Below are 15,596 nucleotides of genomic sequence, written 5' to 3'. Positions count from 1 at the left end.
GTTAAGAATTACTGCATCAAAAGTAACATAAATTCAATATATTCAAAATAATAAATATTTAAAAATTTCACAGATTTTGAGTTTTACATTTGAACAGGAGCCTAAGTTTGAATAGAGTATCCTAACAAATAAATAGTTTTGGCAATATTTAAAAAGTAATAGCAGTAGTGTTTATAGTGGCATAAACAGAGTAATGACAGTATATCAGAAATATCATCTTACTAAAGAAATACTAACATTCAGGATAAAGAACCTAACATACTTGTTGAAATGGACTGGATAATAATAATTTGGGATAAATTATTCCAGCAAAGCATGTAATAGTAAACATGTTGCAAACATGGCAGAAAATTAAAAAATAAAGGCGAAGATGAAAACATATTTTCAAAGACAGATGAAGTTTTACCTCATTAAATCACACAAATCTACCTATACCATTTAAACTAATCATCTTCTTAGGGTATTGATTACCACCAAATCTATAGATATTACCTTTGCAAAAGTCTGGTTAAATCGTCTTTGACCATTAGGGCTATTTCCTTCTAAACAGCTACATATATGGTCTCAAAAGAATCATTCATACATACAATAGCCCTCCTACAAACCAGATGTACTTCAACCATAGTGTTGCACGTATCTTCACAACTACAACTGAAAATGAAGAGGAATAGCCTAATAAATGTTTCGTGTCAGTGAAGTTAGCAATAGAGCATTAAAGTTAATAAAGGAAAAAAATATTGTGATAAGCACTAGGAAAAACTATTTTTTCCCATGTGCTATAGCTGAAGGGCAACTTGAAAATAATTGGATAAATCGTAATTCAAGATTAGTTTTAAGAGGTCCTGCTTTGTAAAAAATATGATTTTTCATTTTCTATGAAAGAATTGGTGGTACCCCAATTTCAGGGTTTTTAGAAGGAAACATTATAATTTCTCCAAATCCATTACATAGGTATTTGTACTTGAGTAAAAAGGGTTTCTAGAAATCTATTCTTCCTAGATTATGTCTCAAACTCTTATTGATGCTTGTGCTAAGTCCCTTTCCAAATGTTTACAGATTTTAAATTATCAAAATAAATGACATTTTTAGGAAACAAAAAACTAACCCCATAATATTTGGGCCTCCTGCCAAAAAGTTTTTTATAAGCCCCTCTAACTATACATACAAACCCACCAAGCTTTTCTTAGCAATGAACCTCATAAAAAAGCAGATGTCATAGATGGATGACTGACAGTTGTTACATATTTTTGATAGTTGCTATAAGCTCACTACAATGGAAGTTCTATGAATAACTCTTCTTTTATTATATTAAAGATTTACATTCAGAGCGCCTGGGTGGCTCAGTCATTAAGCATCTCCTCAGGTCATGACCCCAGGGTCCTAGGATAGAGCCCCACATCAGGCTCCCTGCTCATCGGGAAGCGTACTTCTCCCACTCTCTCTGCTTGTGTTTCCTCTCTCTGTGTGTCAAATAAATAAATAAAATCTTAAAAAAAAAAAAAAAAGATTTACATTCAGTATAATGTTGTGTGGGATTAGACACTGTCCATTCTGGGTTAACAATGAAGTTTACATATAAAGACCTTTTACTCTTTCTATTACCTGATTTAGGTCCTCTTTTCTGGAGGCAATCTGTTGGTTATTCTTTCTAACTTACTGCTTTGAGAAACAGACTGACAACTCAAACTGTGCAACAAAAATTCAAAATTTTACATTAGTTGTTACTGAAGTACATAAATGACCAGGAACTATTACAACTCGGGACACTCTCAGAGGCCACAAAGACATTGTTTTGCTTATTCCTGATAATCCAAAAGTACTGTATAGCCTACCATCGTCTTATAGATGGAGCCTTTGTAACATCACTCACTGGGGTCTGCAGCCTAACCTTTCACAGAACACTGTATACTCAATTATCTTCAATTCCTATGACTAAAAATAATCTATTCTTTTTTATAATAATATAATAATCTATTTCAGAATTGTTGGGATGCTCCTAGTGTTCAAACTCCAAAATAACTGGAACACTTTGTTGATCTTTCCTAGTATCTAACTAGGTTCACTAGCTTTAAGACAAAGGAAAGGTTTTCCTTTAACATGCCAGCATCAACACTGCCATTTACTAGTTACAAAGTACAATACTAATAGCTAATGCTACAATTTCTTTTTCTCACATACTCAGAACTGTTTTCATTTCTGTAATGGGTTTTAGATGACATAAACCTTCCAAGGACCTTTACCATGAGTCCCTCAGCTTATCTAGGCAAAACTAAGGGTAGGAAAATGTTAAAATGCCATACCCGTTTTTTTTTTTTTCAGGGTTTTATTTATTTGAGAGAGAAAGAGAATGAGAGTGAGTGAGCAAGACAGGGGGAAGGTCAGAGGGAGAAGCAGACCTCCTGCTATGCTGGGAGCCCGTTCCCGGGACTCCAGGATCATGACCTGAGCCGAAGGCAGTCACTCAACCAACTGAGCCACCCAGGAGCCCATGCCATACCCTTTTAAGGCACAGATTAAAAAAGCAAGAGTGTGTAGGGACTAAAATAAATCTTGATAAGAAATCATTAGGCTGACATAAATTTGTCCTTTGGTTACAATTAATCCTCTTAATTATAAGATTCTTAAATTATTTTTTTATGTGCAACTATCTCTTGCTATACCAATAACTGAATTTCAAATTGCGTATGCTCTAAGAACTATTAACACATTAAAAAAAACCCTTCCTAAGCTTTTCCTGTTTTTCCCCACATAAATCTACATTTCAAATAATAAAAGGGATCATACATTTCACATTTGACCTTTCTTCTGCACAAGAACTTCCTCCAACCTCTATCCCAACCATCACCAACTTGAACACTAAAATATACAAAGCCCTAGAAATGGACTCAGATCTATATGTCCTCAAAGATTAAAAACTTGCTTTGAAAATCAAAATATGTCTAGTTTATTAAATTACTCATGTTACCATACTGCTTTTGAATAAGAGACAGATTTTGGGGGTCCCCTGGGTGGCGCAGTTGGTAAAGCGTCCCACTCTTCGTTTCAGCTCAGATCCTATCTCAGGGCCATGAGATCGAGTCCCACATCAGCTTGACGTCTGCTGGAGAATCTCTCCCTCTCCCTCTGGCCTTCCCCCTTATGCTCTCCCTCTAAATAAACAAATGTTAAGAAAGAAAGAAAGATAGACAGACAGACAAGACAGACAGACATAGATAAATTTTGGAGAAAAGACTTTTTAACACCTGGGGAAAATATTTTTGGAGCCATCTATAGAGCTTCAATCAAAAAACCATTATGTTCTTTGTGGCACAAAATTTTACTTTCACTAGAACGACTAAATAGCTAGTTCTAGCTTCTTATATTGGATATATTTTGGCTTACAGAACTTTTCTCAAAGGTTTCAGATTAGAAAGCTTTTATGCTGTTACACGTTTTAACATAACATTGGGGATGATAATAATCATCATCATCTGAGTTTTTACCATGAGCCAACAGGCATTTTGCTAGCTGATTAACAAATATTTCTAGTTCTTATAAAAATTCTCTAGATTGCTACTACCATCATTTTGTGGATAAGAAATCTGAAGCTCAGTGAGATTAAGGGGACTTGTCAATACAACCTAAGCTAGGAAGCAGCAGAGCCAGGCACAGCCAGTTCTAATAAAGCGGTTCTTTCCATATCACAACACTGCTTGTTCTGAAAAAAGCTAGATGAAATACTCTATGGGTCCATATTTTTAAAATTCAAAACAAGGAAATTCACAAAAATGGTAATAGGTGTTATAATAAATTACGTTGTATGTCACTTAATCTTCACCATAATCCTGCAGCACAGATCCTTTCATCTCATTTTCTTAATGGGGAAACTGGGGCAGAGACATTCCATGGAACTCACGGGTAGAGTGGGAACCGATAGAACCAAAGAGTTTTCTGAATCTTAAAACACAAAGCTTAGAGGTTTTCAAAATTATCTTACATCAAAGGAAACATGATGGTTAACTAATTACAAATCTTACAAACCAGATAAAAAATTATAATTGTAACACTCATACTGGCTGGCATACTACACTGGAAAAGCCAACTCATCAACTGTCTAGGTTTTAACTCTATATGAACAAACTATATCAGAAACTTAATAAACTAGGAAATACAAAATCAAGAAGTGTCATTAAATATATACATCTATTAGTATCTAGGCCTTAAAATAATAGTGGTGTAAAACCCTGTCAACTAATCTCCCACATTCATATTCTTACTTTTTTCCAAACAAGGAGTAGGAAGAAAATCCAACTGCATGTAACAGTATTTCCATACAGTGTGACAAGAAAGGCTAAACATAACACACTGACAAAATGAAATGCCTGGTTTTCACAAAGGAATTGAAAGAAACTATATTCCATTAGAGAACTATAGACATACCCCCAAAAGGGATTCAGATATACTGGTTATACTTTTAAATAAAACTTGTTCTTAAGTAACATACAAGTTACTAATAAAATATGCATAATTGTTCCACAACCAATTTCAATCTTTTAAAATAGTTTGTAAGTGTGAAGAAATTAAACATTTTAAACCTTTCTGGCCTTTATGTATAAAACGAGGAAGATGGAGTAAACTTCTAACATGACTTTCAATTCTAAAGTTCCATAAAATAAGTCACAGTAAGACATATAAAGGCTCAATGAAAACTTCTGTCAGCAGATGCAAAAGTTCAATTTTGTTCTCAAGAGTGTATATAAAACTTCACTAAATACAGCTTCCCTATGACCCTGCAATTGCACTGCTGGGTATTTACCCCAAAGATACAGATGTAGTGAAAAGAAGGGCCATTTGTACCCAATGTTTATTGCAGCAATGGCTACGGTCGCCAAACTGTGGAAAGAACCAAGATGCCCTTCAACGGATGAATGGATAAGGAAGATGTGGTCCATATACACAATGGAGTATTATGCCTCCATCAGAAAGGACGAATACCCAACTTTTGTAGCAACATGGACAGGACTGGAAGAAATTATGCTGAGCGAAATAAGTCAAGCAGAGAGAGTCAAGTATCATATGGTCTCACTTATTTGTGGAGCATAACAAATAACATGGAGGACATGGGGAGATGGAGAGGAGAGGGAGTTGAGGGAAACTGGAAGGGGAGATGAACCATGAGAGACTATGGACTCTGAAAAACAACCAGAGGGTTATGAAGGGGCGGCAGGGGGGTGGGGGGGGGGGTGGGAGGTTGAGGAACCAGGTGGTGGGTAATAGGGAGGGCACGTACTGCATGGAGCACTGGGTGTGATGCCAAAACAATGAACACTGTTATGCTGTAAATAAACAAATAAAAATAAATATTAAAAAAAAAGAAAAAAAAAAAAAACTTCACTAAGCTCTGCATTTAAAATTTACGCATATAAGGGGCGCCTGGGTGGCTCAGTGGATTAAGCCGCTGCCTTCGGCTCAGGTCATGGTCTCAGGGTCCTGGGATCGGGCCCCGCATCAGGCTCTCTGCTCCGCGGGGAGCCTGCTTCCTCGCCTCTCTGCCTACTTGTGATCTCTCTCTCTGTCAAATAAATAGGTGAAATCTTAAAAAAAAAATTTTTAAATTTACGCATATAAGTTATACCTCCATAAAAAGGCTGGAGGACAAAGAACCAGGGAATAAAGGCAAATTTAAAAAGAAACAAACAAACAAAAAAAATTCAGTATTTTGTTTATGGTCTGGGGACCATGCTTAAATTAAGAAAATTAATAATAAGGCTAAAGAAAAATTAAGTTTATATAAGGACAATACTTTTTTAAATGAAAGAAAACAGGATTGGTATATGTAGGCACTGATCAACCAACCAACCAAACAAAAAAAAGCCCACCAATATGATTTTATATAGATTAAAAACCTGAGCAAAGGGTTAATACTGGCTAAAAATAATTTTTAAATATCTAAGAAAATTTCAAGTTACAAAATATTGCACAATATCTCCATAGAAATCCATGAATGAACATGGCTAAACAATCCTTTCACCAATTCTAACCACAAACGACCTTAAATCAACTTAAAATACTTGAATAAGCAAAATTCTTTCATTCAAATATTACATTTGTTCCTGGCCTTTTAATTTTCAGTTGTACATAATTTAATATATAGTTGTTACCATTCTCTTGCATGAAGGCAAAATAAAATCCTCTTTGAAGAAGTAAAACCTATTATTTTTTGCCTTTCATACATATGACTTCTTTTCAATAATTTGTAATTAAGAATGCAATAATGTCCTTTGGATATTCTTTTTCATTTTCTTTTGAAAGATCATGGCAGAGTAGTTTTTTGATCCTTTAGAAAAGAGAGACTTCGAGTATAAAATTATGAAGAAAAAAATGACAGCAAATGTTTTCGAAGAAAATAAAATGTGGGTCTTCAAATTTTTCATTTACACTACCACCTTTAAAACTAATGCTCAATAGGAAATAAACCATATCCATCTTTATCCACTTTGAGCTCAGTCAAATCTTATGAAAATATCCCTTGATATGCCCAACAGATGCACTCCTCAAAGGTCCCCTGCAAACAAACTTGTGTAAATCTCATCTTAAACACACTAGGGGGAGCTCCCCATTTGAAAGAATCCTAAAACATGTGCTTTTTGTCCTCTGTGAAGGTTCCTTCTCTAACTTACACTCCTGCAAAAAAAATGACTTTCTGACTTATCTGGAACTTACATCTAGTTTTCATTTAATGCATTTTTTTAAAACACCATCCTTATACTTTGTCATATTTACCGACTGCCATTAAGACAACTCTGGCCAAGTTATAGTATTTACTTTTCACACTGCATCCTCAGGAAGCAATACAAAGCCCAAGGGAAAAAAATATACACTGAATATGCTGTAAGATTTCAAAGCCTTTGATAAAAATCTGCTCTAAGAATCTCTAAATTCTTAAAAGAAAAAAAAAACCTCTAAATTCTTATAATTTCAAATTTAAAGCTGAAAAATAATAAACTAGAGGTAAATAAAAACTAATCTATTGAGGGGGAAAAGTATGATTTGTGTCTCCTGGGCACGTCACAATTTTGAAAGTAATTTTAATATATCATCCCGTTTAAACCTCCGATCAATTCTATAATAAGGGTACAATGGCTCCATTATTAGCAATCCAGAATATGAAGAAGCAGAGGCACAGGATGGTCAAGTGACTACACTACATTACATAGTAATTTAATATCAAAGTTGGGACTGGGATTCCAATTTTCACATTTCTGGCTATTGCACTGCTTTTACACAGTTAAAGATGGAAAAAAAACTCTTCATCAAGTTTGACTATAGAGTCTTTTATCTACCAATAAGAATTACTGGCCAATAAAAATTATTGAAGATAATTTTAACAGGTTTTGTAAGTTCAAGGACTGGCCAAGGCCTTGCAATGGGGAAAGGACAGTCTCTTCAACAAATGGTGTTAGGAATACTAGATGTTCACAGGCAAAAGAATGAAGGTGGACCCTTACTATACACCACATACAAAAATTAATTCGAAATGGATTAAAGACTTGAATGCAAGATTAAACCAAAACTCTTTAAAAAAATGTATAGGGGGAAAGCTTCAGAGACATTGGGTATAGCAATCTCTTTCATATGACACCAAAAGCACAGGCAACAAAAGAAAAAAATAAAACTGGACTACATCAGTAATTAAAACTTCTGTCATCAAAGGACATTAAGAGTGAAAAGGCAACCCAAGAACTGGGAGAAAATTTGCAAATCATGTATCTGGTAAGGGGTTAATATCCAAAATACTTAAACCAAACAACTCAATTAAAAAATGAGCAAAGGACTTAAACAGACATTTTGCCAAAGCCAATATATAAAAGGGCAACCAGCATATAAAAGGATGCTCTATATGGTAACTAGGCAAATGTAAATAAACCAGTGAGGTATCACCTCACACCTATTATGATGGCCAAAATCAGAAAAAAAATAGCACTGACAAGGATGTAGAGAAATTGCAATTCTTGTTCACTGTTAGTGGGAATATAAAATAGTGCAACCAGTATGGAAAATAGGAATTTTTCAAAAATTTAAAAATAAAATTACATGATCCAGCAATCCCACTCTAGGGTATATAGTCAAAAGAAATGAAAGCAGGATCTCAAAGAGACATTGCATACCACGTACATAGCAGCATTATTCATTCACAATAGCCAAGAGGTAGAGGCAACCCAAGTGTCCATTATGGATGAGTGGATATGCAAAATGTGGTATATACACAGAAGGGAATATTATTGAGTCTTAAAAAGGAATGAAATCCTGGCATAAGCTAACATAGGAATGAAAGATGAGGACATTTATGTTACATGAAATAAGCCAGTCACAAAAAGACAAACACTGTATGATTTCATTTATGTGTGGTATCTCTAGAGCATTCAAATTCATAGAGATAAAAATACGATGGTGGTTGTCAAGGGCTGGGGAAAGGAAAAATGAGTTATGCTTAACAGGTTAAAGTTGCAGATATGAAAAAAAGTTCTGGTGATTGGTTGCAAAAAAAAAAATGTGAATATACTTTTTTTTTTTTTAAAGATTTATTTATTTGACAGAGAGAAATCACAAGAGAGGCAGGCAGAGAGAGAGGAAGGGAAGCAGGCTCCCCACTGAGCAGAGGGCCCGACGCGGGACTCGATCCCAGGACCCCGAGATCATGACCCGAGCTGAAGGCAGCGGCTCAATCCACTGAGCCACCCAGGCGCCCCAAATGTGAATATACTTAATACTATCATATTATACACTTAAAAATGGCTAAAATGGAGGTCATGTGACTGGCTCAGTCAGAAGACCATGCAACTCTTGATCACTCTGGGTTGTGAGTTCAAGCCCCATGCTCCATGTAGAGATTACTTAAATAAATTAATATTTTAAAAGGATTAGGTGGTAAATTTGGTATTATGTATTCTTTAGCACAATTTAAAAACCAGGAAAAAAAAGTTCAGGGACTTCAAAAATTTACAATATACCATTCACCGGGGCGCCTGGGTGGCTCAGTGGTTTAAGCCGCTGCCTTCGGCTCAGGTCATGATCTCAGGGTCCTGGGATCGAGTCCCGCATCGGGCTCTCTGCTCGGCAGGGAGCCTGCTTCCCTCTCACTCTCTCTGCCTGCCTCTCTGCCTGCCTCTCTGCCTACTTGTGATCTCTGTCAAATAAATAAATAAATAAATCTTAAAAAAAAAAAAACATTCACCACTGTTTCCAGTTAATACTCAGCACAGTAGTATGTTCAAGTATAATAATCTACTTTCTTCTGAAAAGATGTCCATAGGTCAATAAATACAAAACTCCTGTTAATACATTTGTTGATAACCTAAGGGATACAAAAAACCCAAACAGGAGTCAAGTTTTCATTACTTCACCTACCAACATTAAAAGAAAGCCTGTATTCTGTACTACCTGAGTATTAAATAGATACTGCTTGGGTAAAAGGACAAACTAGCTCTATTAAAACTCTACCTGAGAGGCGCCTGGGTGGCTCAGTGGGTTAAAGCCTCTGCCTTCAGCTCAGGTCATGATCCCAGGGATCGTGCCCCACATGGAGCCCCGCAGGGAGCCCTGCATGGAGCCTGGCATGGAGCCAGATATCGGACTCTCTGCTCAGCAGGGAGCCTGCTTCCTCCTCTCTCTCTGCCTGCCTCTCTGCCTACTTGTGATCTCTGCCTGTCAAATAAATAAATAAAATCTTAAAAAAAAAAAAAAACTCTACCTGAGTTTGCTAAATTCACAAATACTTCTTTATACTGAAGAATAAAGTTGGTTAAAATTATTCTCCCTAAGATTCATTCAACTTGATCCTGTCTTAAAAGTCACTATTTTTTAATGAAGTAAAACTTGGCATTGAAAATTCTTAAAAAATTAAACACATAATGAATCTCCTTTTAGGTACTGCTCAAGCATTATCTTCATCAAGGGCTCAGGGTAGTAGGCTAGGTACAGTTCAAAGTCCTATACAATTTAATCAGTGGTATATTGGGTAGTAGGAGTACAGAAATCAGCCAGTGACAAAAAAAACAAAGAATTGTAGGCCAGAGTAATAACTTAGCAGCTACATCTAACCAGAACCTAACTTAAGAAAAAAAAAAAAAAAAATGTTGAAAACATCGACAGAAAATAAAACAATTTGGAAAAATAAGAAAAAATAAATCAAACTACATATATAACTTTAATCAGACCTCCAAGACTTTACACATGTCCTAATTTTAGATGTTAAGGCTGGTTCAGATTTTCAGTGGTTCTCAAAAGATCAGCATTATTTGAAACCCTGTTGAACACGTGAAAAATACATGTGTCACATTTTGATGCAATGATATGCAATTTAACGAGGTGTTGCTATAATTTCTAAGGAAATCGTTAACTAGAAGCTACATGTTGTTCCATGATTGTAGAAATACCAGCTAACGGTACTGATTATCAAAATTAAATATTTAGAAGGATTTCTATATGAAAGGGCAAGGAAGTTTTTACTGGGATGTCCGAAGTGCTTGAAGAAAATGTTCACCAAGAGTCATCTTTTCTCAGCTACTTTCACTTTATGGACGCCCTGCAAATTCTGGTAAGTAACCTAATTACTAATACCTCAAAGATGTTTTATTTGTAGGTATACTAACTAAATTAACACATGCAACACAGACATTAAAAATACTCGGTATTAGTTATGGAAAAATCACACGTGTGTATGTACGTGCAAAGAGTAGGTTATGGGGGTATTTAAACAAATATATATGTACCCCCATTTAGAGATTTAGGAAACTTACATGTTTTTAGATGCTCTATAAAAATATCCTTTGTCCCTTTCATCTAGCTCACCTTATCTCATTTCCATCAGCAGTAAGATTATAATACAAGTATTTAGGACTCTGGGCTCTACGGGTCCTTGTATATAGTATGAAAGGAGAAGTATTTATGTAAAAACACTGATGTTACAGAATAAAGGTATTTCACAGAAAACAGGCAAACACAAAGTACTCTCAGAAAGAAAATACATGAACTATATTTAGTATTAAATATTTCAGGCATTCAAAATCCTTAATAATCTATCCTGTTTTGAACAGGAAACATATATTTAAATAAGCAAGATAAAGTCCTATGATGAAAAAATATCTGTGGGCAAATGTTTTCTTCTAATTAAACACTCTACTCAATTATTTTCATTTGAAAATAGTGGCTTCCTCAATTATTTTAATGCTAGTGTCATTTTTATGTGCCAATTCAGGACATAAACATGCATCCTTGCTTATTCATCAAAAAAACTGAGAAGCATTATCCCTCCCCCTTCTTGAATTAATAAATCCTAACATGCAAAACAGCCTAATCCCCAGGCTCTTCTCTTGGTCAAAGTGGTAACAGCACAGCAGGACCACCTCCAACCTCAAACATTTTGTAAAAAAACTTAAGTATTCTCTGATGGAAGATGGCAGCTGGGAAAAGCGAAATACAGGTTTAAATTACAAATGTCCTTAGCCTCTCCATGAAAATCAGCTTTTCTAAGGAAGCATGCTAAGAAATATTTTTGATAGGTGGTAAGACATAAATGTGTGTAAATGCCTCGCCCACTCATGAAATGTGATGCAGAGAAACAGGAAATTAGTAGTTCTTCCATACACTGACAACCTGGCAACCAAATAATAACCAAATAATCCAAGTTTCAAATTTGTCTTGGAACTCAAAGATGATTGGATCAAAACCTTACCAATAAGCCTGTATAGCACTACATATAACAAAGGAACATAAAAGGAAAAGAAACCCATTTTATAAGAACAAACTGAAAAGTTCCCGGCAAACCTACCTAAATAACCAATGTTGCAAAATTAAACAGAGAAAACAAAAATTGATGTGGTAAGAAAATACATACTTACTGAATTAAGCAATGGAGGTACAATTCAGTAGAAACAGAACAAAGTGAATCTGAATTGCATGTATACTTTAAGAGCCATGGAATTATATTTAACAACTTTCAAAAATGTGTAGGTGCCAAATAGTTAGCACTAAGTAAAGCATAAACATTTCTAAAAGAAGGGAACAATTCTTCTTTCTATATAGTGCAACCGAAAGTTGTAGACACAGGAAGAATTTCCCTGAAATTTGTCAAACTCATGAAAACTGTGACGCATGGAGCTTGGGAAAAGCACAAAATGTATTCCTAAATGTATCCTTATGGCAATAATGTTTCTGAACTACAACCTAAAAATTGAACTTGGGTTTAATATTCCTTTGTTATAACATTACACATTTATCAGTATCTTTTATTTCCCTGGCCAGCAATCTCGAAGGTTATAATGGACTACCTTACATTATTTCATAGTGAACCATAATGGGGGCGGGGGGAGAGACACAGAAGGATAAAGAGAATTCTTTTCTGAAAGTCTGGAGTTCAAAAATAATAACCTCTGGACCTTCCATTTAATTCAGAAATGAATTCAGAATTATTTCGGCATAGTTGCTTTCTGTAGATGCTTCAACAGCTGAGAAGTCTTAATATACTCAGTTATTTGCACTCCAATGAAAATCTTACCTTTCAGAATAGCTATAAAACATGATTAAAATAAATCATGATAGAACAAATGGAAATATTTCTTCTGACGTTTTTAGTATTATAGGAATGAAGGTCACTCATCAACTAGAGTCTGTAAGTCACTGCATTAGTTGCACAATTGCCTGTGGGTGGGGTATCACAAAAACTGAGTATGGTGAAGCAGGATGTTTTTCCCCTTTTATAACATGAGTGAACTTCAAACCAAATTCATGTCAATTCTATATCACAAAATTCAGACTCTTAATTCTGAGTACATATATATTTTAAGGAGAAAAAAAAGAGGGCTTTAAAACCATACTCCGTATGGTCAGTTTCACTTTTGTATTATGTGCATATTGTACTTGAATCTGAAATGTTTCATACTTGTATTTCATGTTACATAGCTTTTGGCCTTGATTGTGTTTTTCCACAGAAAGAAAAATTAACTGTTTTTCCACCTTAATATTCAACCTACCTGCCCATAGTTGTCTATGCCAGTTACTAATCTATTTAAATTTAATAAATCAAAAGCTGTCCTTAAGGATTGGCCAAGAGTCGTAAGTCCTTCAGCCTGAAGGTTTTTCAGTTCATTCATAAACGTCGCATGGTTTTCTTTCCATCCGGCCTGAAAAGAGAAACGTGAGAGTTTTTCATCCTTTAGAGCCATGTACACACGGACAGCCGTTACAATCTGCTGTTCACCAAGGAGCTGCTTCACTTTACAGTATGGTTTGCTTAACGTGTTAATACCGTATCACTGCCAAGAAAAACTCTCTTCAAAGGTGGCCAAGAAAAAAACCTGCTGGCTTACAGCTTTTGGTGGCTAATAGCCTTAATACTTTGTAACTTCCCCGGGAAATGTACTCCCTAACTTACTACCCAAAATTCGGGCATGCAAAGGTACTAGTGGAAAGCAGAAGTGAGCAGGACTTGTGAAGTTAACCTACGGCTGTCCCACTGCCCCTGGCCCAGTGAGGAAGAATCCTGAGCGCCTAACCCACCCCGCAGCCGCCCACCCGGCTCACTCGCCACCCGAGGCGAGCGCCGCCGAGCCCCGGGCCGAGTCCCCTTTAATGCAAACCCGGGCTCGGCGCGGCCGGGCCCGGCTGTCACTCGGGCTAACTTGAATAAATATCCCCCACAGTTCATTGCTGCCGCTCACGCCGCGGAGGGGAAATGTCGGCCATGTTGATCGCAGCGCCGCCGCCGCCGCCGCCGCCGCCGGGCCGGGCTGGGGAGGGGACGGCGGTGACCCAGCGACTCCGCGCCGCGCCAGGACGCTCCGGAGCGGGGGAGGGGGTGGGAGCCCGCAGGGGAAAAGACCTCAGCGCCTGGAGCACAGCGGGTGGGGGAGGGGAGCATAATGAAGGGTGAATGGGGGGGCGGGGAGGGCGAGCGAGGAAGGAACAGGGAAGGGAAGGGGGAGGGCGAGGGCTGTTACCTTGATAGCATAGGGTGGCTCTTCGAAAGTGACCAGCATATACCTGTCTCCTCTGCTGGCAGGGTCCCGGGCACGGAGCTGTGGGAGAGCGGGTGGGGGACGGGAGGAGGAACAGGGCGGGCGAAAGGGAAGCACAGAGGCGAGGTTACGAGGCGAAGGGGCGCCCAGCAGCCCCGCCGTCCCCCCCCCCCACAGTACCGCACACGCAGCGGCCACCCCTCCACACCGCCCCCCACACACAGATCGGCCCCCACACACCGCCCGGAGCCCGGGCCCGGGCCGAGCCCGGCTTGCAGCGCCAGCCCGCCCGCCCGCCCGCGCGGTGGGGGAGGGGGTCCCCGAGCCCGGCAGCTCCCGCAGTCAGGTCCCCGACACCTCCGCCTCGCCGCCCCCGGCCGCCCTCCCCCCCCCCACCCCTGCCGCCCGCGGGCCGCCGGGCCCCGGTCTCCGCCCGGGCTCGGTCAGTCGGTACCTTCATGAAGGTCTCTACCGCGCCTTTGGCCGTGTCCAGGTAGGTGGTGCCCAGATGGCTGCGCTGGTTCATAGAGGCAGACGTGTCTATCAGGAACAGTAAGATGGGCATAGTGCTGGCCGGGGACACCGGGGCCCGAGGTGGTGGAGAAAGAGGAGATAGAGGTGGAAGCGCCGGTGGCGGCGGCGGCGACCGCCGCTACGCGGGGCGGGGGAGCGCGGCCCCCGGGAGGAAAACACCGTCTGGGTCTTTCCTCCGGCTGCGGGGAGTTTCTCCCCCGATAGTTGAGAGGAAACTCCCCAGACCCAGTCCTCCCCGTCGTACCCCCGCCTCCGCCTCCTCCTGCCTGCCTGCCCGCTGGGGCGGGCGCCCGGCCGTCTGTCTGTCGGTCGGTCCGTCCCCCCCGCCTCGGGGGTCCCGTCCCCGCTCCCGGCCCCTGTGTGTGTCCCAGCGGAGACGGGCCCGGCTCCCCCACCCCACCCCCGGTGCAGGGAGTGGGGACCTGGGAGCTGGCGAAGAGGGGAGTGGGCTGAGGGGAGATTGGCCCTGGGGCTGTTGGGAGAAGTTTCAGGGACTCCCTCCGCACCCCGGCGGTGTCACCACTTTCTCAGCCCCTCTCGCTACTGAAGCGCTTTTCTCTCTCACACTCCGATTTTAACTCGGGCAGGGTCTGCAGAGGCTCCGCCCCTGACACGTCCTCGAGCCACGTGACGCACCGCCCCGCTGTTCTATTGGCTAAACCCAAGCCTCTTATTAGCATATTCAAACAGCTCAGGGGAGGGGGAAGCTTGTAGGCCTGCTCCGGGAACAGTTATTGAGCACGCGCGGAGGCGGGGCGTCGGGTGCGCGCGCGAGCGAGCGCCAGGGACGGGCAGGCGGGCCAGCAGACGCGGAGGCGGGCTCCGGGAAGGGGCGGGTACCGACCGCGGAAAGACCACGGGGTGGGGGCGGGGGACGCGGCGGCGCGCGGAGGGCGGCCGCGGCTGTGAGTCTGCGCGTCAGTGCCGCTGGCCTCTCCTTGGCTGTTGGAGGTGATAGGGGTCGGGGGAAGGGAAATGGAGGCTGGCCTCAGCTCCCTTGGTGAGGTCGCTTTATCGAACCGCCTCCCCCTATGGACAAGTGAGGAGGGGATGAGTATAGTAATCAAA

General features: G+C 40.0%; 1 protein-coding gene across 10 annotated transcripts in view; it reads right to left on the bottom strand.

The window, feature by feature from the left end:
- The window catches only part of INTS6 (integrator complex subunit 6), a 110,572-nt gene extending 95,521 nt beyond the window's left edge, over positions 1–15,051 (bottom strand). For 9 of the 10 annotated variants that reach the window (XR_006821478.1, XR_006821479.1, XR_006821476.1 and 6 more), the window contains exons 1-3: positions 14,449–15,051; positions 13,977–14,054; positions 13,011–13,160 (exon numbers count right to left, since the gene is read on the bottom strand). Coding sequence is in view for 5 of the 10 variants with exons in the window: in XM_046028162.1 (XP_045884118.1) it covers positions 13,011–13,160; positions 13,977–14,054; positions 14,449–14,559 (339 nt within the window). In the remaining 5 variants the exon portion in view is untranslated. Of the gene's footprint in view, positions 1–13,010; positions 13,161–13,976; positions 14,055–14,234; positions 14,369–14,448 lie in introns of those variants that run through there. The other variant, XM_046028165.1, reaches the window with a different exon arrangement.
- Positions 15,052–15,596: the final 545 nt, after the last annotated feature.

The sequence above is a fragment of the Meles meles genome, chromosome 14 (genome assembly GCF_922984935.1).
Source record: "Meles meles chromosome 14, mMelMel3.1 paternal haplotype, whole genome shotgun sequence".
Lineage (NCBI taxonomy): Eukaryota > Metazoa > Chordata > Mammalia > Carnivora > Mustelidae > Meles > Meles meles.
The sequence above is the reverse complement of the archived record's forward strand: the minus strand, read 5'-3'. Positions and strand labels throughout refer to the sequence as shown.